Below are 25,618 nucleotides of genomic sequence, written 5' to 3'. Positions count from 1 at the left end.
GTGTATTGTCTCATAGGTGGAAGATTGGTAAGGGTGGGCAATGGGGGTCAAATGACTTGCCCAGGGTCACACAGCTGGGAAGTGGCTGAGGCCGGGTTTGAACCTAGGACCTCCTGTCTCTAGGCCTGACTCTCACTCCATTGAGCTACCCAGCTGCCCCTCTTTTTTCTTTTCTTTTCCTTTCTCTTTGTCCCTCCAGTGCTTAGCATAATGCCTGGTGCATAGTAGCATTTAATAAAGGCTCATGACATCTCCATCCCCAAATATTTCTATATGTCATCAAAAGTCTCTATATTTTTCCTTGAGAAGAAGAGTCTGAAGCCATGCAGCTGACAGATTGAGAAATAGGTGGGAAAGCTACCCCTGGATCTCCCACTAACTAGCTCATGATTGAAGATGAGCCCTTGAACCTGCCCTCATCTGTAATGTATGAGGTAGCAATGACTCGCATCTCTTTGAAGCTCTTTCAAGGGATTTCAACTCTAATAGTAGCCAAATGCTCAGGGAATATGCACCACTAAAATGATGTCAAGCCCTATTTGCCAGAGGCTACCCCAGGAATAAAGGCAGCCTCCCAGAGGCATATGGATTTCAGTTTGCCGCTTTCCCCTTTCTCAGTGGAAGGAAGTTTATGTTTAACTCAAGGCTGAGAATCTCAAAATTGGATATGATCACCAAGCTGGGTATGGTGATGTACATTGATAATCCCTGTTTCTAGTGAAGGCTGAAGCTGGTGGATCCCTTGAGTTTGAGAGTTCTGAGTTGTAATAGGGAAAAAGATATATTTGGCACTAATATGGTGAGCTCCAGAGAGCAAGGGGCCACTAGACTGCCAAAAGAGGGCTGAATCAGCCTAGGTCAGCAAAAGAGAACAAGTAAAAGCTCACATGCCAATCAGTTTGGGAACTGAGCTGGTGAGTGCCTGACCCCCGCACTTCTAGCCCAGGAAAGACAGGAAGATCCAGTGTTGAAGAAAAGAAGGACATGTACACAGAAAGCATTTGGATCAACCTGTTCCTTACCAAGAATCTCTTTTTCAAAAACACTCTAACATCTGGTCATCCTATAAGACAGCAAAAGGCTGGATCAAAGCATCTTGCAGAATGGCCTTCAGGTTCAAATTTCATGTGGCCTTTGTATTTTGCAAGCTTAAAAAAATCCAAGCTCTAAATCCTAGGATTTATTGCTAAGTTTATTATTTATTACTATTAAGGAAAATGTGTTTTAAATCAGAAATGTCTGTCAAGGTGCATTTGGAATCAAGTTCTATACCTGACCGACCCTTTGATTGGTTGAATCTAGCAGTGACAGGTCTGCTTGAAAACTTTAGCTCCTCTTCTTGATTTCACATTCTTTTCCTTTCCCATACAATGTCCAAACCATATGAACAGAAAAAAATAAACAGAGAAAGGTACAATTTTCTTTCTTCTCTTGTTGCCTCTCCATTCTATTCACAATGCCAGCATCGGGTTCAAATTATGCATTCAAAGAGCAGAGACCTGGTGCTTCTGTTTTTTGGGGTAATTAAGGGGAGATTTGGGAAGGAATAGTGGGAATACCTTTATATAAAGAAGATCTGGTGGTTTCAGTGGACCACAAACTCAATATGAACACACAGTATAATGTAGCAGCTAAAAAAATAAAGTTAGTATGATCATATACTACATGAATAGAAATATATTAATATAAGTGTTTAGTACAAGAAAAATGATATTTTCACTATCCTCTCTTTCTGGGCATGCATTATACAGGACACGTACAAGTTTTTTATTTTTTTTATTTTTTATAACCCTTACCTTCCGTCTTGGAATCAATACTGTGTACTGGCTCCAAGGCAGAAGAGTGGTAAGGGTAGGCAATGGGGGTCAAGTGACTTGCCCAGGGTCACACAGCTGGGAAGTGGCTGAGGCCGGGTTTGAACCTAGGACCTCCCGGCTCTAGGCCTGACTCTCAATCCACTGAGCTACCCAGCTGCCCACATGTACAAGTTTAACCAGGGTGCAGAAGATATTGAAAATGATACCATAGATGAAATAGGTTAAAGGACTTAGACTCAAAGAGTTAGAGGACTTAGAGATAGAAGGGAACACAATGGATTGTCTAGTCCACTCCTCTCATTTTACAAAAGAGGAAGACTATGCCCAAAGTGGTTGTGACTTGCCCAAGTTCACCCAGAGACTGATATATACCAGAGCTGAGATTTAAACTCAGGTCCTCTGACTCCTAAGACACTTACTACTGTTTCCTGCTTCTGGAACCAAAATAGCTGTGCTCAAATATTCCAAAAGTTACCACAATAGTAGTCTTTCCTTCTTCATTCCTAGAATCTAGATTTCCCCTTTTCCTATCACTCCCTCCTCTATATTATTTTTAGTTAATTTTTTTCTATCATCAAAGCATTTATTTTTCTCTTATTTTACCCATTCTCCATGCCTCAAAGGGGAAAAAGAAAAGGAAACCCTGGTAGCAAATATGAAATGCCAAGGAAAACCAAGTCTCACATTCACTGATCATGTCTGAAAATGTGTTTTCCATTCTCCTTATCTGTCCACCTTTCAGGAGGTGGTAAGAGTCTTCATTATCAACCTTATATATATATCTTTTATATATTTATTTATATATTTATATATCAATTTTAAAGCCTTACCTTCCGTCTTAGAATCAATACTATGTATGGTTCCAAGGCAGAAGAGTGATAAGAGCTTGGCAATGGGGGTTAAGTGACTTGCCCAGAGTCACACAGCTAGGAAGGGTCTGAGATCAGATTTGAACCTAGGACCTCCTGTATCTAGGACTGGCTCTGAATCCACTGAGCTATCCAGCTGCCCCCAGCATCATTATGTGATTAGAGACCTTAAGTTTTCCAAAATGACTCATTTCTGCAGTGTTGTCATTATAGTGTCAAGCATTCTCTTCGGCTTGTTTCAGCTCATACAAATCTTCCTAGGTTTCTTTGAAACCTCCCTTGAAGTATATACATTCTGCCTACATCCCATGTCCATCTCTTTCCCCAATAGAGTGTAAGTTCATGAGGGCAGGTGTTGTTCTCTTGTTGTTGTTGTTGTTGTTGTTGTTGTTTTTAATCTTTTTCTCAGTGTCTAGAGCTGTGTCTCAGAATGTTTGACACAATGATTACCAGACTTCTTGGCATGAATGCTTAATCCCCCCCCCCCATAATCCATGTATTACATCTCTTTTTAGGGGGTTACCGAGTTCCCAGCAATATTCAAAGAGAGGCTGGATGAGAATCTGCCAGGAATTTATAGAAGAGATTCCTCCATGAGCAGGATGGCTAAGCTAGTCTCACTATCATTGAGTTGCTCTGCTCTGGACTTGTCTCAGTTTGTCAGTCATTCCCCAAACAAGGAGATGTGGAGAGGATGCTGGGCTTGGACACAAGAGACTTGGTTTTAAATTCTGTCGCTCACCACCGATGTGAACCTGAGAAAGTCACTCAATCTCTCCATGCCTCACTTTCTTCATTTGTAAAATTAGAAAGGTCGGACTCAATGGTCCTTAAGTTCCCTGACAGCTTTAAACCGGCGATCTCATGAACCGAAGGCTGAACAGATTTCCCACCAGCTTATTGTACAAGAATAAGGTCCATTTGGGGAAGATAGCTTTCCACATTCACTAGATCCAGGTCAGAGATTTGGAGCTGAAAGGCATTACAGGGATCATTGAGTCCATTCCTTTCATTTTATAAATGAGGAGTCTGAGGCTTGGAAACGATATGATAGCTAATTGCCAGCAGAATATCTGGCACACAGTTGATGCTTAATAAATGCTTTGGAATTGAATTTCTCTTGCCCCAAGAGCCAATCAATGTAAATTCTACAAGCATCCTAACCCTTCCTCCCCTCCAGCAGTTAACCCGTGAGTTGTCCTTTCCTTTCTCAAAGCTGAGCCCCTAAAGGTGGGGCTGTGATCGAGCAGGGAGCCGACCGACCACATTTATTTAGAGGGACGTTCATTTAAACAAGCTTCCTTGGGCTCATTAAACAAGGGAAAAGGACAATTGATTCTTTCTGTCCTGACAGGCTCCCACATCCTAGATCCTACCCTGTTCAGAGTCAGATCCTCCTCCTTAGCCTCAGCCTCCCCCCAAATGATCTCCCAGAAGGCTTCTCATTTTTGGTAGCTTCTGAAGTTGAACCTAAAGGATGCTATTTCAACAAAGAAGCAGAGGACGTCCTTTTGGAGAGCAAATGCTTTGGTACAGGATCAAATGCATGAAAAGCAAGGCCAGATCTCCATGCAGCTCTGAGGACAAGGTTAAATATAGCTGGGTTCTTATGGCTCATGTTCTTTCAAGGATTAAAGTCTGGCTTTTGGGGCTATGTGAGCAGCTCTGTGCAGGGGCTCTCAGAGGCTCAGAGAGGCCAGGGACTCTTCCAGGGCTTCAGGCCCTGAGCCATAATCCAAAAATGAAGACACATAAAGACAATAGGTCGTGCCCCCTGACTCTCCAACAGAGACATAATGCACTAATTATAGAGGGAAAAATCTAGCCTTCTTGCCATGTCCTAGCTGACAAGGAGCCTGGGGACAATGGTCAAACTGACCATCGATGAATGGGGCTAATTCTTTACAGCCTCAGTTTCTGGCCTTCTTGTTACCTGAGGTCCAGGCCCAATGGACAGCATGGCTATCATCGAAAGAATGCTGGATTTGAAGCCCAAGGACCTGGCATCAAATATGTCTATCTAGTTGATGCAGTCAATAGAGCATTGGACCTGTAAGCCTGGAGGAACTGTGTTCTAATCCGGCCTCAGACACTTACCAGCTGTGTGACCCTGGAGAAGTCACTTAACTTCTATCTGCCTCGGTTTCCTCATCCATAAGAATAACGTGAAAAAATAATTGAAAAATAGAAAAGGGCTATTTTATGAGGAGTTTTAAATGCTAGAGTTTATATCCGTTACTAGAGGATAATCTATTTTGTTGTGGGTACAGTAGAAACATCTCTTTGGTGGCTCTGGAATCATGAGAAGCTGTAGGCAGGGAGACCAATTAGAAGGTCATTAAACAGGCAGCTTAGGTGACCCAGTGGATAGAATGCCAGACCTAGAGATGGGAGGTCCTGGATTCAGAACTGGTCTCAGACACTTCTTAGCTGTGTGTCCCTGGACAAGTCACATAACCCCAATTGCCTAGCCCTTACTGCTTGTCTGCCTTGGAACCAATAGTTAGTATTGATTCTAAGACAGAAGGTAAGGGTTTAAAAGAAAAAGAAAGTTATTACAATAATCCAAGTGAGGGGTGTTCAGTTCCTGAAAAAAGATAGGGGAAGAGAATATCATGGGGAAATGGTCACTGGAGAGGGAGACGTGGTAAGATTTGGGGAATGATTAGACATCTGATGAGTTGAGCTCAGTGAGGCTGCAAACCCGGGTGATTGGAAAGATGCCAGTACAATAAGAGGGGGACGGTGGAAAGAAGAGTGAGTTGGAGAGGGAAGGAGTTTTGTATTGGAAAAGTTGTCTGAGATGCCTCTAGGCACCTCGAGATGCTAGATTGGAGCTCAAGAGAAAGACTAGGACTGGATAGATAGTTATGGAAATCATCCACAGAGGGGCAATAAATGAGTTTATGGGAGCTAACGAGATCATCACTGATGAAGATGGATTTGAACTCAGATCTTCCTGGCCCTAGGTCTGGTTTACTATGCCAACTAGCTGAGAAGAAAGCTATACGAGAAGAGTTAACAGGGTTAATTGATTTTAGAACAGATTATTTTTAAATGGTAGGGGATTCTTGGGAATCTTTGTAAGCAGCGGGGAAGGAATAGTGGTTAAGGATTACAGGAGAACAGTAGATACTTGAGAAAGAAGGGACAATAGAAGGGCCAGTCTGTTGGAGAAGATGGGAGGCGGTGGGATCCAGGGTACAAAGCAGAGTACAAAATGATACAAGGCTCCATTTTTTTAATTGAAGTATAAAATCAAGTTCTTAGTAGAGAGGGAAGGTTTGAAGAGAGAAGGGAAGGTTCGTATCAGCCACTATTGTGAGTAGAATATAGAATCAAGTCAGGAGGAATAGGATTGCCTGACCTTTTTTTTTTTTTTTTTTAAAGATCTTTCAAAATTTAATTTTACTTTTAGGCAAGTACAGACATAATTCACATTTAAAAATCAACATTCTTACCACTTAGCACAAATCAAGATATAGTGCATTAATCAGAGAAAGAGTATTATATAATTGTTACATTAGATGGAGTCTTTGCCATTTTTTCAGGGGAATGACTTTTTATAATTTCTTTGATGTTCAAGTACAGTGAAATAATCCTGGCACTGCCATGTGTCATTATGGGTTCTTCAGGAAAATTGCTAATCTCTTAGTCCGAGATCAGGATAGTTCATAATGCTGCTTCATTATTACTGGTAGAATTAACCGGCCTAAGAGTCCAGAGATGACAAGAGAAGATAAGGGCCCTGCCGAGACTAGATAATATAAATTTGTACTCGATCCAATCAACACAGGACAGCTAGATGGCTCAGTGGATGGAGCAATCTGGAGTCAGGGAGACTCATTGTTCCTGAATTTAAATCTGGCCTCAGACACTTACTAGCAGCTATGTGACCCCATGGCAAGTCACTTAACCCTGTTTGCCTCAGTTTCCTCATCTGTAAAATGAGCAGGAAAAGGAAATGGCAAACCACTTCAGTAGCTTTGCCAAAAAAATTCCAGAGTTAGAAATAAGTGAAAAACAACAGTGGGAAAAAAAAACCCCAGACATAAGTGAATAACAACGACAACGACAACAGCAATAATCAGAATAGTTTCATGACTTCCTCCAGGTTGGTTCAGTGGCATATGAGTCAGATCCAAGGAAGTGGAAGCAACACAGCATTGGGTTTTGGCAAGCCACGGTGGGTTATCAGACAATTACACCATTCTCACTGCCTTCTCCTGTGGTTAACTTGTTGTCTACCTTGGTGTTAGAGATACATGTTCCCATTTTTCTTCCTCCTTCCTCAAGTACCAGACAAGTCCACACAATACCTGGACTTTCCTTTGTCTTCCCAGACTCTTCCTGCATTTAATGTTCATTCTCCTTGTTACTCTTGCTCTGTCTCTGAAAAGGCCTTGGGGAACTTCAGCTGGTCCCAGTGGGTCAGCCCTGACTCTGTCCCTTTCTAGTCTAGGAGATTCCTGAGGTGTCAAAGAAGTTCTGGATCTCCTGAGTGTTCTTATAAGAATAAGAACAACAATATTTATAGCTAGCATTTATATATGCTTTAAGTTTTATAAATATTATCTCATTTTATCTTCAGAACAACTTTGGGAAGAATCATTATCCCTATTTTATAAATGAGGAAACTGAGGCTCAAGTGGCTTGCTTGTTGTCCTACTGTCAGTAAATATGAGAAGTAGAATTTGAACCCAGGATTTCTTGATACCATTTCTAGCATTCTAGCCACTATATCATATGTTGATTGCCTGTGGTTGTAGCTGAGAATCTGTGCTGGCGTATGATTGTATAAGAGTATACGGTTGGGTGAGAGTTTGTGAATGTATTTGAATGTTTGAAAATGAATGTGTGCTAGTATGTGCAAATGTTCTTTAGAGATTGTGTGTGTCTATGTGAGTTTGTGATAGGAGTGAACAGGTGAGGATAGAACAGCTATCCAAGAGAGACCACACACGGGCATCTAGGTGACTCAATGGATAGAGAGTCAGGCCCAGAGATGGGAGGTTCTGGGTTCAAATCTGACTTCAAATGTTTCCTAGCTGTGTGACCCTGAGCAGGTCACTTAACCCCATTTGTCTAGCTCTAGCCCTAAACACTTTTCTGCCTTGGAATCAATACTTAGTATCAATTCTAAGATGGAAGGTGAGGATTTTAAAACAAAACAAAACAAAACAAAAGTGACTACATCATAATGACCAAGAGCCATAATGCTTGGGACATCACATAGGTACCAGAAAATGTGATTCAGCTTTGAAAGCTGTAAATTTGTGGATCCTAAATTCACTCTTAGGAATTCTCACTCCTCTGTGGCAGAGAGAAACCAAGGCGACTGATGTACAAAGGCTCCAGACTACCCAGATTATTGTCAGAGCTGGGAAAGTCCTCCGATTATGAAGCTTAATCCCCATCAGAACTACAACTAAGGTGTAGTGACTGGTACTTTGCTCCAGGTAGCCAAAATTTAGAGAGCTCTGGCTTTATTTACTTCCTTCATTAGACAGAACCAATTAAACTTAGCATATAATTGACTAGGAAAATTAATTTAAATAGAGGCTGCCATCTGAGTGGTCACCCCTGGCAACTGTATCACACTGTATGTCTTCTCTGGTCCAGGACTATCCTGTTCTCTATCCCAATGGTGACCTCTCCATCAGTGGTTCCATGGTAATCCAAAGTCTCTTTCTCTTCTATCTGCCCTCCTTCCCCTTCAACTATCAGTCCCCTCGGTCTGTCTCCAAAAGTTCCTGTGTCCTAAGGTCTAAAGTTTCATCCTGAGATCTCCCCTACTCTAACTAAAGTGGCCTGAAAAAGCTGATTTGATGATGATACCTTTCATGCTACTTTCTCCTTGGTACCTTTGGCATTGTTTGTCTTGGTTTTTGCAACTGTTTTGTCATAGCCTTGATTGTCACTATTTTAAAGGAGAGCCAAGAATGGGACGGGGAAGTGCCTTGACTGAAGTCAGACATAAATTAGCTATAGAACCAGTCCTAAAATCTAGGTGCCTCGTCTCATGTTTCAAAGTATGGGTTCGGCTTCAGGAAAACAACTGGAATTGGGTGGGCCTGTCTAGGAGGAGAGGCATTTCCAGAAGAAACTGACCTTTTGGGATTATCATTACAGTACTGTGCACCAAACTGAGATGGTAGATTTTTTTTTTTTTAGTTTTAAACCCTTAACTTCTGTGTATTGACTTATAGGTGGAAGAGTGGTAAGGGTGGGCAATGGGGGTCAAGTGACTTGCCCAGGGTCACACAGCTGGGAAGTGTCTGAGGCCGGATTTGAACCTAGGACCTCTGGTCTCTAGGCCTGGCTCTCAATTCACTGAGCTACCCAGCTGCCCCTGGTAGATTTTTTTAAGGTATTAAATTTTATTTTTTTCCACTTACATGTAAAAAGTTTCCAACATTTTTCAAACAATATTAAATCTCAAATTCTATCATTCTCTCTCTCACTCAACCTGCATGCCGTCCCAAATTGCCATCCCCTTGAGATGGTAAACAATGAGTGTATAGATTTTAATTTGTTTTTCTTTTGAAGAATCACAAAGGGGAAGGTAGATGACTCCCTGGATAGAGAGCCAAATTGCTTACTAGCTGTGTAACCCTTGGCAAGTCACTTAACCCTATTGCCCAGCCCTTATTGCTCATCTGCCTTAGAACTAATACTTAGTATTGATTCCAAGACAGAAGGTAAATATTTTTTTTAAAAGAAAGCATAGAATTGTACTTAGAGATTGATCATCTAGCCCAGGGGTTCTTAATCTGGGCTCTAGTCTGTGGATAGATTTCAGGGGGTCCAGAGACTTGAATGGGAAAATATGTTGTTATTCCAGCATCCTCTAATTGAAAATGTTCAATTGTTTCAATCAAATGAAATGTTTCATTTAATTGTTGGAAAATGTTAGTCTGAGAAAGGGTCCTCGGACTTCTCTAGACTGGCCAAAGGACCCCCAATACAAAAAAGATGAAGAATTTCTTAGTTAGCCTGATTATCTCATTGTGAAGATGGGGAAACTCAGACCCAGATAAAGATTTGGACATGCCTAAAAGCTAATGAGGGAGTGAATATCAAAACCTATCCCAGAGCTCAACTGACCAGACTCTCTGTACCAGATATGTGACCCTGCATCTTCTCGTCTCCTTTAAATGCCAAAAGCCAGGCTTGCCATTTGGAGAAAAAAAAGGGAAAAGAAACCAGAGGCATTAAAGAACTAGAATGACCACCATCCATCTTCCTGTCTCAGTGTGTGTGTGTGTATGTGTATGTGTGTGTGTGTGTGTGTGTGTGTGTGTGTGTGTGTTTGTCAGTTGGTCAGAAGGTCTGTCTATCTATCCATCCATCTATCTATCTATCTATCTATCTATCTATCTATCTATCTATCTTTCTTTCTTTCTATCTATCTGTCTGTCTGTCTTTCTGTCAGTCAGTCTGTCTTTCTGTCAGTCAGTCTGTGTGTCTGTCTTTTTCTCTGTCTATCCATCCATCCATCCGTCCATCCGTCCATCCGTCCATCTGTTCATCTATCTATCTATCTATCTATCTATCTATCTATCTATCTATCTATCTGTCTTTCTGTCAGTCTGTCTGTCTTTCTGTCAGTCAGTCTGTCTGTCTTTTTCTCTGTCTATCCTTCCATCCATCTATCCATCCATCCATCCATCCATCCATCCGTCCATCTGTTCATCTATCTATCTATCTATCTATCTATCTATCTATCTATCTATCATCTATCTCTAGGTATGTATGTATTTATCTACCTGCCTACCTATGTTTGTCTGTCTATCTCTCAAGCTCTCTACCCATCTATGTGTATGTGTGTGTGTATATCTATATACATATATATATATATTTACCTGTCTCTTTATGTGTGTATGCAAACATGTATATATCTATGTACCCTTGTCTGTCTATATTTCTCTATGTATGCTTATCTATCTAGCTACTTATCTATGTCTATCTGTCTATTTATCTGCAAGTGATTATTAGTGCCCTCTTTTTGGTAGGCATAGAAGATAGAGTTCTGAACTTCAGAAAGGCCTGAGTTCAAATGCTGCTGGCTCAGGCACTTACCTTTTGGGGCTTCAGTTACCTCATCTGTAAAATGAGGATAATAACAGCACCTCCCTCATGGGGTTGTTGTGAGGATCAAATGGGATGCTCTTTTGAAAGTGCTACAATACATGTAAGTCTGGGGGCTGGAGATTCAGACAGATACAGATACTGGAGACACAGATGAAACAGTTTCTGCCCTCAAGAAGATTACTTTCCATCCTAAAGGAGAACTTCCTATGCATTAGGAAAGATTGGGATATTATAGGGACAAAGGACAAAGACCATTGGTGGGAATGGTGACTGAGTAGGGCAGGCTGATAAAGATGGATTAGCTGAGATGACCGGAGCCTGGAGGTTGCAGGAGTCTTCCTAAGAAGTGCCTGCCCTCTATGCTGATGTGGACCACCTTGGCTATGCTGGATAGAATCAAGCAGGATTCTGGAGCCAACTATTAACTTTTCAGAGAGCATTTACCCCTTAGATGTCAACTGCAAATGATTATCTTGCTGATTGTTTAAACTTAAGAAAGTGATAATGAAATCTTAATAATGCAAATCAATAAAGTGTGTCCTTGTCCTTTTGGGGAGGGACAGGGAAGAGCTGGTTGTTAAACATTTACCAGCACGTCCCATTTTCATGCTCTAGATGCCACCTTTTTATTCTTGCTCTGGAGAGAGGAGTTACATATTTAGGGTGTCCAAACTCAGGACTCCCAAGGGGGAACTTGGATAACTTCCTCCTAGTGTATACTTGTCAAATATGGATTCCCCAAACCTATTTTCAGGCAATCCCAGTCTCCTCAAGTTAGTGATGTAATCTCCAAGCAGTTTGCTGATCTTCACTTTGTTTATCAAGTTCAGCCTCCAAGAAGCCACAGAGATGTAGATCTTCACAATGTTTTGCTTTATTGTAAAGAGCCAACAATTCCTGGTTAAGGGACCATAAAGTGGGAGCTAAGAGTCTTTAATTGTTTAAAACCGATTGGGCTTTTGCCACCGCTGAGTAGAGGACAAAAACCCTTTTTTGGGTGACTAGAAGACCTCGGCTGTCTTTTTAGTCTCTCTTTTCTTATGGTTCAGGAACTACAAAGCTTTTGGTCCCAGCGAGGCCACACCCAGGGAGAAGAGGGCTCAGTAAGCCCCAGAAGTCCAGGCTGAGGTCAAGATCAGCCCTTTCGGACTGGGCAGGGGCAGCATCAGCTGCCTTGGCTTGGATCAGTTTCCATATGTTGGAAGGAATGGTTTGGGCTCCTGGCTGGCTAGGCCAGTGCCAACTTCCTCCTTGAGCTGCCCAAGGATTTGAGGTAGGACCAGCGGTCTAGGGGCATCTCCTAGCTGCTCATCTCCTTCCCTCCTTGGCCATGGCTCTCTTCCTCTCTCTCCCCTGGTAGGCATTCCGAGGCAAAGACACCCTCCAACTTTGGCCTGGTTCTGAGCCAGGATGCTTTAAGGACCCAGGCGCCTTTTGCAGACTGGCTGCTTGTGTGGCCAGAGAGGGGAAGATGTACCCGAGATATGGTGTGGGGGGAGCAATGAGCCCCAAACCCCCTCAGGGCCGGGCAAACAGGCTGAATGTATGTGGAGGGAGTGTGGGGAGGGCGGGGATGGGGGGGGTGGCTATTTTTCCTTCCCCAGCAGAGGAACCCTAGTCCAGTCCCAGCCCAGTCCAGCCTCCTGGAGCCTCCCTGGGGGGCTGGGCTTTCGGAGTCCCTGAAACAGGAGAAAGGGGCTTGGAGGAATTTAAGGCTTTCTCTCCCAGCTCCCTGCCAGGGCAGGACAAGCAGCAGGCAGGCAGGCAGGCAGGCAGGCAACAGGACTGGGAGCTCAGAGGGAGGCCCTGAAGGGAGCAGCTTCCAGCCAGCCGAGCCAGATCTAACATTGACCTTAAATGGTAAAAGCTCCCCAGAGTGGAAGAGAGGCTGGCCAGAGGGGGAAAGGGGCTAACTCGGCTTTAGGTAAGTAAACCGGGAACCAAGAATAACCTGCTGCCTCCTCCTGCCTCCCAGACAGGAGGGACCCAAGTTGGACTCCTTAAAGGTACAGTGCATCATTCTTGTCTTGCTTCTTTGCCTTGGGTGACTCTTTTCTTTGTGCTGAGTTTTGGCTGGAGCTTATGGGTTTTTTTTTTCTTTAAAAAAAGGTGGGGGATGAGTCTTGCCAGGCAGAATGTTAATCAGCTCCATTCTTCTTGTAATGAGTGATGAAGCCCCAGGGTGAGGAAGATAAAGACCAGGTCCTGGCATCCTGCCCTGGGGGTAAGGGGGGTGGTTAATTAAGGTAGGTAAGTGGGGGGAGATGCCAGCCCCAGTCTGGTAGGGCTCGGTTCCCGAAGCAAGGCCTTTTGGGAAGAGATTGGTGGTGTGCCCTCGGAGCCCATTGCTGGGCGAGGGCTCGCTGTGGCCAAAGGCAAGGGGCAAGGGTGAGAGTTCCCTTCGCTCTTGCCCTTCCTCAGGTAGGGCAGCCTCAGTGGGTGACTTCCTGGGCTCTGGAGTTTCCATTCATTCTCAGAGTCCTTTCCTGCTACGGAGATGCGGGGGGGGGAGAGGGGGGGGGGGTGCAGCTGATCGTTGGTAGCAGGTAGATTAACTTGTCATCTTCCCAGGAGGGCTGAGCGCCAGCCAGCTCAGATGGGCACTGCTGTGCAGCCCAGCTGGTGGCTCTGTTTTAAGGTTGGGGCAAACACCCCAAGCTCCAGCATTTAGATCAGAGACGGAGCTGCAAGCCATTCCTCTTGCTGTAGCAGCAGCCTGCTTCTCCCTCTCTTAAGATATGGCAAGACCATCCTTGGATTTACCAAACATATTCCTTGAGCCTGAAGTCCTCAGGTGTCTGGCCAGATTCTCCCTGCGGAAAGATAAGAAAATGTCTTATCAAGTTGTGTTAGAAAGCCTCAAGAGGCCAGAGATTTATAGGTGGGTTCCAGAGGAACTGGGCTCAGGCTGCTACTGGTTTGTGAAGCACCGATTCCTTCCCCTTAATGAGAAAGGTCTTCAGCCTGAGTCTTTAAAGCTTTTCTGAGCCTCGGTTTCCATATCAGTACGATTTGAGAATTGTTGCCCTCAGTGTAATGGAAAGAACACAGGACTAGGAGTCAGGGGACCAGGGTTCTAAACTTGTCTCTATGTGACTTCCAGCAAGTGAGTTCTCTTTTTATAGGACCTTAGATCCTCTCTGGGCCTCAGTTTCCCTATTTGTAAAATGGGGAGTTGCTGATCTTGGTCCTATGATCAGATGATTTGTTGATTCCTTCAAGCTCTAAAATTGCATGAATCTATAGAATGATGGAAGGATGGATTTGTAGCAAAGAAGAGATGTGTTAGACGAGAGAAATGAAGAAGAGAAATAGAGAAAACTTGGCTCGAATGGGGACACACAACTCTGGCCAATGTAAATAATTTCTTTAAGTAGAGTATCTGTCTTGATAAATTGAGGTTTTAGTACATCTTTTCTCCTAAGAGTACTCCTAGGAGGAGGATGGATGTTTATTCATTGCTGTAAGGCAGGAATTCTTAACCTTTTTGGTGTCAGGGACTCCTCTGGCAGTCTGGTGAAGCCTATGGAATCCTCGGAATAATGTTTTTTTAATGCATCAAATAAAATACACAGGATTACAAACGAAAACAATTATATTGAAATTCAGTTATATGAGCAGCGAGGTTGTACAGTGGTTAGAACACCAGGCCTGGAGTCAGGAAGATCTGAATTCAAATCTAGCCTCAGACATTTACTAGCTGTGTGACCCTGAGCAAGTTGCTTAACTCTGTCTCAGTTTCCTCACATGCAAAATGAGCTGGAGAAGGAAATGGCAAACCACTCCAGTGTCTTTGCCAAGAAAACCCCAAAATGGGTCATGAAGAATCCAATATCACTGAAAAATGACTAAACAGTTATTACGTTTTTAAAAAAATGGTTAACAGACCCTGGAGCCCTTGTTATAAAGTAAAATGGTTGTTCTCAACTTTTTTTCTTCTAGTGAATTCTTGCATCAATAAGTAACATAACCAGTATGACTCCTTTCAGTTTTAGTATGTTAATTCTCATGGAAAGATAAATTATTATACCGCTTGTAATAGCTGACATTAATTATCTCCTGACAATAGCTACATCATCTCATTTGACCCTCAGTGGAATTAGGGGCTACAGGCTTTATTATTCCAATTTTATAGATGAAGAAACTGAGGCTGTGTGTGATACATCCATGATCACAGAGCTAGTAATTCACAGGGTCATGATTCAAACCCAGGCCATCCTGATCTCTGGTATAGGACTGTAATCATTAGGCGCAAACGAGAGTGTGAAAAAGCGTAAGAGAGTACAAAATAGGATGTGTGTGTGTTGTTTTTTTCTTTTGCCTACAGAATTCAATAAGGCATAACAGAAAATATGTTTCCTAAGTGGATCCTTTTACTTCTGAGATTTAGATGATAAATTAGAGAAGGGATCAAAGATGATCAAGTTTGGGGCAGCTAGGTGGCTCAGTGTGCCAAACCTAGAGTTGGGAGGATCTGGGTTCAAATGTGACTTCAGACACTAACTAGTTGTCTGTCCCTGGGCAAGTCACTTAATCTCCATTGCCTAGCCCTTGTCCTTCTGTCTTAGAGTTGTTACTAAGGCAGAAAGCAAGGTTGTTGTTGTTGTTGCTTTTAAGATAACCAAGTCCTGGGTAACTACACATGGACTCAGTACCAATGATATTGACAAGCCTTATTAACCAATCAGCCCACATTTACTAAATGTTTCCTCCTGATGCTCTAGGAATACAAAGACAAAAATGAAATCCTCTTGAGGACCTAACATTCTAATAGGAGAGACGTCATGAGCACAGGCAGCAAGGTAGCCCAGTGAATAAAGAATTGAGCCTAGAGTCAGGAAGACTGAATTCAAGTCCAGCTTCAGACACTTACTAGCTGTGCAACCCTGAGCAAGTTGCTTAACTCTGTTTGCCTCAGTTTCCTCATCTGTAAAATGAACTGGAGAAGGAAATGGCAAACCACTCCAGTAGCTTTGCCAAGAAAACCTCATATGGGGTCATGAAGAGTTGAATGTGACTGAAAATGGCTCATGAACACATAGAAATAGATGGAAAATGAATACATAATGGTTTTGGGGAGAATTCACTGGCTGCCAAAGGTAGCAGGAAAGGTTTTCCATTTTGTTAAAGACCTATTTTGAAATGTGAGAGTGGAGAGAAATAAAATATGAGGCACAGGCTTCTGCCTCTGACAGAGGGAGAACGTAAAAGCTTGAGGGATGAAGGGCTTTGGAAGCATCACTGCTGAAAGTGGACCCAGAGGTTTTTCAAGATTGTTGAATTTCAGTCTTCCCATAGTCTTATTGTCCCTTTGTAGCAAACACACAGGCTCATAAGATCCATAGTTTAAAAGCTGGGAGTCCAATGCCAAAGAAAGTGACACCCAGAGAGATAAAGTAATTTGTCCAAGAACAGATAGGAAGTAAGTAATTAGGGAGTACGAGATGGGATTTGAATCCAAGTCCTCTAATTGCAAAGTCAGGGCTCTTTCCAATAAACTAGTAGAATACGAGAAGGGTTAATGTCTGGCCAGCTTTCTCTCAACCTCAGAAACAGACTTTTGGTTCACTTCATTTACCAGGATAAATGAAGCACTGATTTTCAACAGATTATGCCACCGAGGCATAGGATACAAGTACCACAACCTCCAGTCTGCAGAGGACAGATAAACATCTGCTATGTGCCAGACATACAAACTTTCCCCCTCCCCCCTTCCTAATTCTCTGAGGTGTCTCAGATCATGGAACTAACCCTTTAGCCCCATTTTCTACTGCCTGATTCTGGAAGCTAGCTTTTCTAAGGGCTAAGAGCCACTTTCAGATAAGGGAGAAAAAGTTGTGTTCTTATTCACAATATGGAGCCACAGGGGGAAGAACCGAGTCCATATACTGTATTCCTTTGGACAGGAATATGGTAAATATGTGGGGGCCTCTATACGTAGTGCTGTGAAGAGTCAACTGCAGACTTTCAGGAATAGGAGAAATCAGTAACAACATCATCCTCTCAATGGCAACCCTCTAGCCTATGAGCAAGAAGAATATTGGTCTTTGGTAAAGTCCAACAAGACCTTCAAGGAGAGACAGATATCCAACCCACATGGCTTTCTGTGCTGAGATGCTGGGGATGTTTCTTTGGTTGCACCCACACCTGTGACTTTGGATTATCCCCCTGCTTTAATAACCAAGACATTTTTCATGGGAGAAGGGAAATGAGTCTGTCCACCAGGGCATTTGGCCATCATTCAGTGACTAATGCTTTGTGTGAGAGCCCTGTGCTAGTTGTATCCTCAGAGCAGAATTCACACCTTCTGGGTATCTTGGATTGTGGAACAGAGCTAAATCATCACCCGAGAAAGAGAAAATAAATGAATAAAACCAGAAGAAGAATGATCTGATATACTACTAGGAGGTGGTGCATATTCAATACCATTCAATTAGCAATTATTAAATGCCTACCATGTGCCAGGCACTATGCTAAAGGCAAGTGATACAAAGATGAAATGTTATTAGAAAATTAAGAATATGCTAAATATTAAATATTTTTAGAAAACTAATCATGTAAGATGAAATAATGATCTAAGATAGGAAATTGGTATTGGGTGAGCTGAATGATGGGAAGATATCACAGAGGTCAACAGCTAGCTTTTATGTGAGACCTTTCCTGATCTCACCAGATGCTAGTTCCTTCCTCCTCTAAATTATCTGGGATTTCTTTCATATGTGCTTATATGGGCATATAAATGTTTCTATATCAACATCTATATCTGTCTCTATTTCTCTATATTCGATATGTGTGTTATTGTTGTTCAGTCATTTTTCAGTCTTGTCTGACTCTTCATGCCCCCATTTGTACTTTTCTTGGCAGAGATATTGGAGTGGTTTGCCGTCTTCTTCTCCAGTTCATTTGACAAATGAGGAAACTGAGGCAAATAGGGTAAATGGACTTGCTTAGAGTCACACAGCTAGTAAGTGACTGAGGCTGGATTTGAACTCAGAAAGATGAGTCTTTCCTGACTCCAGGCCAGGCACTCTATCCACTGTGTAACCTAATATGTGTGCAACCTACATATGCTATCTTTTGACCTACAATGTCAAATTCTTGGGAACTGACTGTCAATTTTGTCTTTATATTCACAGTCCTTAGCATAGTATCTGAGACGTGGCAATCACATGCTAAATACTTGCTGATTGACTGAAAAACTCACCATGCGTCCCTACAATGTGAACTCTGGTCCTGGATAGCTGAGACATCAATGCACCTAAAAAGCAAATGATAATATAAGATGTTACAATGATATAAGGTGATAAAAGGCCCTAGATGACTCAATGGATAGAGTGCATGGCCAGGAGTCAGGACGACCTGAGTTCAAATCCAGCCCCAGACACTAGTTGTGTGACCCTGGACCAATCATTTAACCCTGTTTGCCTCAGTTTCTTCAAATGACAAACCACTCTTATATCTCTGACAAGAAAACTCCAAAATATGGTCATGAAGAGTTGGACACAACTGAAAGGGCTGAACAACAACAAATGATATAAGGTATAAATTAAGTACTGAATGAGTTGTTTGGGTATTTAAGTGCCTATTACTTAAAAATTACTTAAATAAAACTTAAATTACTTTAAATAGCTATTCAGAGGATTCTCTCCTCAACAGTGGTACAAAGGGGCATTTCCTGAGAAAGTCTGGGAGTTATTTTTCATGGTATCTTCAAAAGTTATGTGTGTAACAGAGAAATTGTGTTATATGTAGGGAAAGAAGCACTTGTTAGAAAACCTGGGTTTGTGTCCAGTGCGACCTTAAGGCCAAGTCCCTGGACCTCTGTAGGCCTCAGTTTCCTTATCTGTAAAATAAGAAAATTGGATGAGGTGATCTGGTTCATAGGATCATAAATCTGGAATTAGAAGGGATCTCAGAGGCTCTCTATTCCGGATTGCTCTCTTCCATTTTGTAGATAAGTAAGTGACTTGGATAGCAAGTGTCAGAGGCAAGATTTGAACCCAAATCCTCTGACTTGAAAATCAGTGACCTTTCCTAGAGTTCCTTCTGGTTTTATGTGAGCCTGTCTTTCTAAACATTTCAGTCTTTCCTTTACCATTAGACAAAATGGCATAATAGAGACCTTGACTCTAATACTCGTTCTTCCATTAACTCTTTGGGTATTCTCAGACTAGTTACCACCCTTCCTCCCCCATCCTTCCTGCACCTTAGCTTCCTTCTCAAAGAGGATTGGGCTTGATATTTCCCAAGATCCCTTCCAGACCTGACAGACTGAGATTCCACGAAGGATGTTCTCATTGCTTTCTCAAGCTCCAGTGCTTAAATCCGGCCATGTGAGCCCATCTCAGGGATTATTTTGTGTACTCAAGAACAGCTGTCTGGGTCTTCCTGGGCGCCACTGTTTTTGTCATGGGAGGTTGGTTTGTTCAAAGACAACAGTCCTATTTACTGTCCTCAGAAAACATTATTGAGAGGGTGAGGTCCCATATCTTATCTCTATAAGGCTCTGGTCTTCATTGCCCCTTAGAAGGGCATGATGGAGACTGGTAGGCTTCAAATGACTTGGAGTTGACATTTTTTTAAGTTTATAGACCACGACATATTCTGTTCTATTTAAATCTCACCACAGGTGATGTGGGTAATACCATTATTGTTAAGGAAGCAACATAATTATAGTGGAGAAACTTTGATTTGGAGCCAAAGGACCTGGATTCAAGTCCTGGCTTGGCCACTGTGTGATCTTGGGTTAGTTTATGAATCTCTTTGTTTTCTCATCTCTCAAATGAGGAGGTTTGGATTCTTCAGTTCTAAGTCCACGATCCTACACGTCCCATTTTACAGAGGAGTTAGTCAATTAATCATATCCAAATTGTCTACTATGTGACATATATGTGCATGTATATACATACATATATGTACACACACATATATATGTGCTACGATGGCTATTTGGTTAGTAAACAATATTAAGGAGGACTACTATGTCGTTGGCACTGTGCTAAAGCACTGGGGATACAGAGGAAGGCGAAAGATAGCCCATGTCCTCAAGGAGCTTACAATCAAATGGGAGAGACAACATGCAAACAAATCTCTACACAGGAAACTACCTACAGGATAAATAGAAAATAATTAAAGAAGGGAAAGCACTGGAATCAAGAGGCATTAGGGAAGGTTTTTCCTGTAGAAGATGGGATTTTAATTAGGACTTAAAGTGGAGGAGGTAGAGGAGGTCTGAATTCAAAATGGAGGAGGGAGAGCATGCTAGGTGTGGGGGACAGTCAGAGAAATGCCTTGAGTTGAGAGATAGAGTATCTTTGGATGAAACAACCAGGAGCCCAGTGTCACTGGATGAAAGAGTACTTGGCTAGAAGGAAAATGTAAGAAGATTGGAAAGGTAGGCTTTGAATGCCAAACAGAGGATTTTGTATTTGATCCTGGAGGTAATAGGGAGCCACTGGAGTTTATTGAGTGAGGGGTGGAGGGGTGGACAAAGTCAGAATTGCACTTTAGGTAAATAATTTTAGTGGCATTGGGTTGTAGTGGAGAGAGACTCAGGCAGACGCATCAGCAGGTATTGAAATAATCCAGGTATGACGTGAAGAGGCAACGGACCAGAGGGGGGACAGTGTCACAAGAGGGAAGGAGGTATATTTAAGACATGTGGCAAAGATGACATTGACAGGCTGTCCTTTCCCTTGCATGGACTTAGGATGCTGTATCATTTGTTCTCTTAGAATAATGAAAAGAGTTTTAAGCCCATTCCCCCAGTGAGAGAAAGGAATAACTGAAGTTGTAGGACGCAGTCTCTGGGGTAGTGTGAGCCTATACAACTGAGTATCTTTTCTCAGTATCCCTGAGATTTCTGGTGTGAACCATTGCTGTTAGAGATGGAGAATATTCAGTGATGTAGCCTCCATGGATTTAATTTATTTCAACCCAAACAACATTTGTTAAATACAAAGTACCTACTGTGTCCTTCTTGTCCAACTTGTCAAGTCTCTTGTGGGCAGTCCTAGGCAGACAGAAAATGGCTATGTAGACTTGGAAGACCAAGTTCCCTTCCTTCTTCCATCCCACATGGGCATCCCTTACCTACAAATCTCAGGCCCCTGAATGGGCCCAAAGGGAAATCTACAGTTGTTGAACACACAGAACAGCTGGAGCCTGCTCAGAGACTAGTGGAATATAGTGGATATAATGCTAGATGGAGAGTCTCAAAGGCCCAGGTTTGAATCCCACCTTTGGGCATGTCAATCCCTCTCACCCTCAGTTTCTTCATCTATAAAATGGAGATAATAAGAGCATTTATGACTCAGGGTTGTCTTTTGAGAATAAAATAAAATAAAGATTACAAAATATTTTTAGCAAACCTTAAAGCATCCTATAAATGTTAGCTATGTCGATGGTGATGCCAAGGTTATGCCAGCAATCACTGCACAGAGCAAGGCTACGGGAGAGTTCCTGGAAGCTTGTCTGAAGGGGAGGGTTACACAATCAAGAAGTCTTGTTCTCCTTCCCCCTTCCAACCTCTCTCTTATCTTTAGTCTTGAATATGTGAGCTTTCTGCCAAGACACTTTACAATAACCCTAATAAAATGCCTTAGTCATGTCCCCTTTTGAAACTCAATAAAATTCAATAAACGTCTATTAAACACTTAACTGTGTCCTTGGCCCTATACTAGGTGCCGGGGATATAAAGACAAAAAACAATAATAGAAAACATGCAACATTTCCTGCCCTCAAAGAGTTTACACTCCATTTTGGAGGATGCAAAATGCACTCTGGAGAGTACGGGTTAGCCTCAAAATGTGTTGTTCAGGCATTTTGATCATGTCTGATTCTTTGTGACTCCATTTGGGGGTTTCTGGGTAAAGATACTGGAGTGGTTTGCATTTCCTATCCCAGCTCATTTTATAGATAAGGAAACTGAGGCCAACAGGGTGAAGTAACTTTCCCAGGGTCTCATAGTGAGTGTCTGAGGCTGGATTTGAACTTGGGAAGGTGAATCTTCCTGATTTGAAGCCTTCTGAAAAAAAATAATGTACAGTAAATTCAAGAGGAAGAGGATGCTACTGAGGGGAGGGACTCTTCATCTTTGAGCTGTCACCTGAAGGAAACTAGAGATCCCATGAGACAGAAGGGAAGAGAGTGCATTCCAGACATGGGGGGCCACTTTTACAAAGAGAGAGAGCCTGGAGATGATGATGATGATGATGATGATGATTATTATTATTATTGAAAACCCTTACCTTCTGTCTTAAAATCAGCACTAAATATCAGTTTCAAGGCAGAAGAATAGTAAGGGCTAGGCAAATGGGGGTTAAATGACTTACCCAGGGTCACATGATTACAAAGTATTGGAGGTCACATTTGTATTTTTGTTTTTTTTTTTAAACCTTTAACTTCTGTGTATTGGCTCCTTGGTGGAAGGGTGGTAAGGGTGGGCAATAGGGGTCAAGTGACTTGCCCAGGGTCACACAGCTGGGAAGTGTCTGAGGCCAGATTTGAACCTAGGACCTCCCATCTCTAGGCCTGGCTCTCAATCCACTGAGCTACCCAGCTGTCCCTGAGGTCACATTTGAACCCAGAACCTATCATATCCAGGTCTGGGTCTCTATCCACTGAGCCACCTACTTGCCCCTACAGCTGGGGATTATTGCTATGTGTAGGGAACAGCTAGTAAATCAGTCTGACTTCAATGGAAAATGCACGAAGAGAAGTTCTATGAAACAAAACTGGAAAAAAAAAACAGTAGAAGCCAGATAGTGAAGGTTTGAAATGACAGGGTGAGGATTCTGTCTACTTATATGGAAAATAAGCATCCTGTATTTTGTCCTCGAGGCAATGAGGAACCCTGGGAGGTTTTTGAGTTGGGGGATTACATTATCAGATCTGTGGAAGGCAGAGTTAAGAGTCAAGGGGCACTTTCAGGCCAGCAAGCCTAGATACTATAATCAGTGGAATCCCTTCATCGGGATTTATGGTTTACTTGAGTTCAAGGGAATCTCAAAGGGCAGCCAGCATCTTAAGAGATGGATAGAGAAGCTGCCCAGGCCCACTTAGAATTTCTCCCCTCCTCCCCTCCCTCGACTGCCAAGGCTCTCCTCGTCAGCATCTCTCAGCCCCAAAGGACTGATGCTGTTTCCTTGGTGGAAAGAATGTACCGTCCACTTGGATTATTCAGTGGGGAAGGATTTTCTATTATCTTGAGCTAAATTTAGGTTGTTAGAGACATGGATGGGGTTCATTCTGTCCCTTTGTATGGGGTCCCATTGCCCCTACAGTCTGACATGGAAACAGACTGGCAGCAGCATCCTAGAAGGAGTAAGACAACAGGAGTGAAGAACCTCAGGGGTCTGCCACGTGGGGTCCTAGAAACCTCTGGCCCGTTCCAGACCCAGGGATCCTATAGTTTCTAAAACACGGGGTATTGGGGGCAGCTGGGTAGCTCAGTGGATTGAGAGCCAGGCCTAGAGATGGGAGGTCCTGGGTTCAAATGGCCTCAGACACTTCCCAGCTGTGTGACCCTGGGCAAGTCACTTGACTTACCACTCTTCCACCCTTACCACTCTTCCACCTAGGAGCCAATGCACAGAAGTTAAGGGTTAAAAAAAAAACACAGGGTGTTGCCTAGGCACATCTATAGGGAAAGGGTTTTTATTCACAAGGAAAAGTCCAATGCTTTAGATTTCCCAAATGTCATGGGGGCTCTCCACAATCATTCTGTTTAATCTGAAGTCAGAGACAGGGTCTCTTGGATCGCTGGGCTTCGGACATGAGTCATGGAGCCATCGCCCATCACAGACTGCTGACCTGTCAGCTCTACTAACATGGGAGAACCTTTAACTTTCAGGATCACAAAACTAGGTGGCCTCTTGCCATCAGGTCTCGGAATGACAACAGCTCTGGTCACCCACGTAGTTCTTTCTTCCTGCAGCATCCAGGTGCTGAGCTGGACTGACCTCCTGAGTGGAGACTAACCCTGTAGTTGGTAAATAAATAAAATGTGTCCTATACTAGACTAAATATCCCTCTAACCCCCTAAGGGTGATGCCTGTGCCCAAGGTACAGACCTTAGGGATTTCCCAAGATCCTACAGAAAATGTATGAAAGCAATAGAATATAGAAAAAGAATTGAATGTCACCAGCATTCCCTAAGACACAGATGTCACACAATCAGCATGAAGGGCTCACATCAATCCCAGCAGGGGCCTCTGCCAGACTGAACATAATTGGGAAATATTTAATAAAATCAATCAAAATTTAATCGAACATACAGGTTTCCATGTGGTTTACTAAGTCAATATGAGGACTCCACATGTGGTTATGTTTTTTTTTTAAATTTATTTATTTTAAAACCTTTACCTTCCATCTTGGAGTCAATACTGTATACTGGCTTCAAGGCAGAAGAGTGGGATGGGCTAGGCAATGGGGGTCAAGTGACTTGCCCAGGGTCACACAACTGGGAAGTGTCTGAGGCTGGATTTGAACCTAGGACCTCCCATCTCTAGGCCTGGCTCTCAATCCACTGAACTACCCAGCTGCCCCCTTGCCCTTTGTTTTTGAAGAGGACCAATGACATCACAGGACAACATCTTGATTTGTCCATGAATTGTATTTGACTAGGATTTTTATGTACCATTCAGTGGTCTCCCATTTCTATTTTTGACCCTATTCCCTTCCTTAAATATCATCGAGGCTAAGAAGAGATAGAGCTCCCCCATTTCTCAAAGTGGAGATGCTTCTGATTTGTGTTTATTCTTCAGCCATTCCCAGTTGGTGGGCATCCCTTCAGTTTCCAATTCTTTGCCACCACAAAAAGAGCAGCTAACATTTATATAACATTTACTATGTGCCAGGCACTGTGCTTAGGGCAGTATAGTTATTATCTCATTTGAGTCTTATAACAACCCTGAGAATGCTATTACTATTCTCATTTTACAAATTGGGAAACTGAGGCAAACGGAGGTTAAAAAACTTATTTGCTCAGGGTCACACAGCTAGTGTCCAAGTTCACATTTGAACTCAGGTATCCTTGACTCCAGTCCCAGTGCTCTCTCCACTGTGCAAAAGTTGTAGGATCTTGTTAGGCATGGAAATTCCTTTTACCTACTTTCTATATTGTACCAAGGAAGTCTTTTTTTCCCCCCATTTTTTATTGTCATGCAAAACACAATTCCATATTGGTCGTTGTTTTAAGAACAAACACAAAACAAAACTCCCAAAATAAAATCCTAAATACGTACCAGGGAAGTCTTACAGAGTTGCTGGAAGAGTAGAAAAGTTAAATAGTTCCCATAGAATTACACTGTTAGTGTCAGAGGCAGAATTAGAATTCGGCTCTTCCCGGCTCCATGTGCTTCCAGGCTCAGAGCTTCATTCTCCCCTGCATCGTGCTGCTTCCCAGTACAGTTCCTTACTAGGTTAATAATGGAATGGTGGGAGAGGGGGGTGTGATGGAGACAGTGCCAGCACTCAGTGAATATCAAATTATTGAATGACTGAATTGATTTACTATTATTAGTTTTTGTAAACCCTTTCCTTCTGTTATAGAATCTATGCTAAATTTCATTTCCAAGGCAGAAGAGCATTAAAGGCTAGACAGTTGGGTTTAAGTGACTTGCCCAGGGTCACACAGCTGGAAGTGTCTGAGACCAAATTTGAACCTAGGACCTCCCATCTCCAAGATGGAGCCACTTAGCTGGTCCCTGAATGGATTTATTTTGACTTTATTTAGTTGTTGGTTCAAAAAGGACAAGACCAGCTGCCTTTTTAAAGATATAAATATTCTTTGTGAACAGAGTATTTGTTCTCTCATTTGAACAAAGAACTTGACTT

At 42.6% G+C, this 25,618-nt stretch overlaps 1 protein-coding gene across 1 annotated transcript in view; it reads right to left on the bottom strand.

Moving 5' to 3' along the window:
* Positions 1-23,720, bottom strand: part of CTR9 (CTR9 homolog, Paf1/RNA polymerase II complex component) — a 114,815-nt gene extending 91,095 nt beyond the window's left edge. The window contains exons 1-2 of the mRNA XM_044681825.1: positions 23,594-23,720; positions 17,985-18,038 (exon numbers count right to left, since the gene is read on the bottom strand). Of these exons, the coding sequence (XP_044537760.1) occupies positions 17,985-18,038; positions 23,594-23,720 (181 nt within the window). The remainder of the gene's footprint in view (positions 1-17,984; positions 18,039-23,593) is intronic.
* Positions 23,721-25,618: the final 1,898 nt, after the last annotated feature.

This window comes from Gracilinanus agilis, chromosome 6 (genome assembly GCF_016433145.1).
Source record: "Gracilinanus agilis isolate LMUSP501 chromosome 6, AgileGrace, whole genome shotgun sequence".
NCBI classification, from domain to species: domain Eukaryota; kingdom Metazoa; phylum Chordata; class Mammalia; order Didelphimorphia; family Didelphidae; genus Gracilinanus; species Gracilinanus agilis.
Note: the sequence above shows the minus strand (reverse complement) of the source record. Positions and strands in the feature narration are given on the sequence as shown.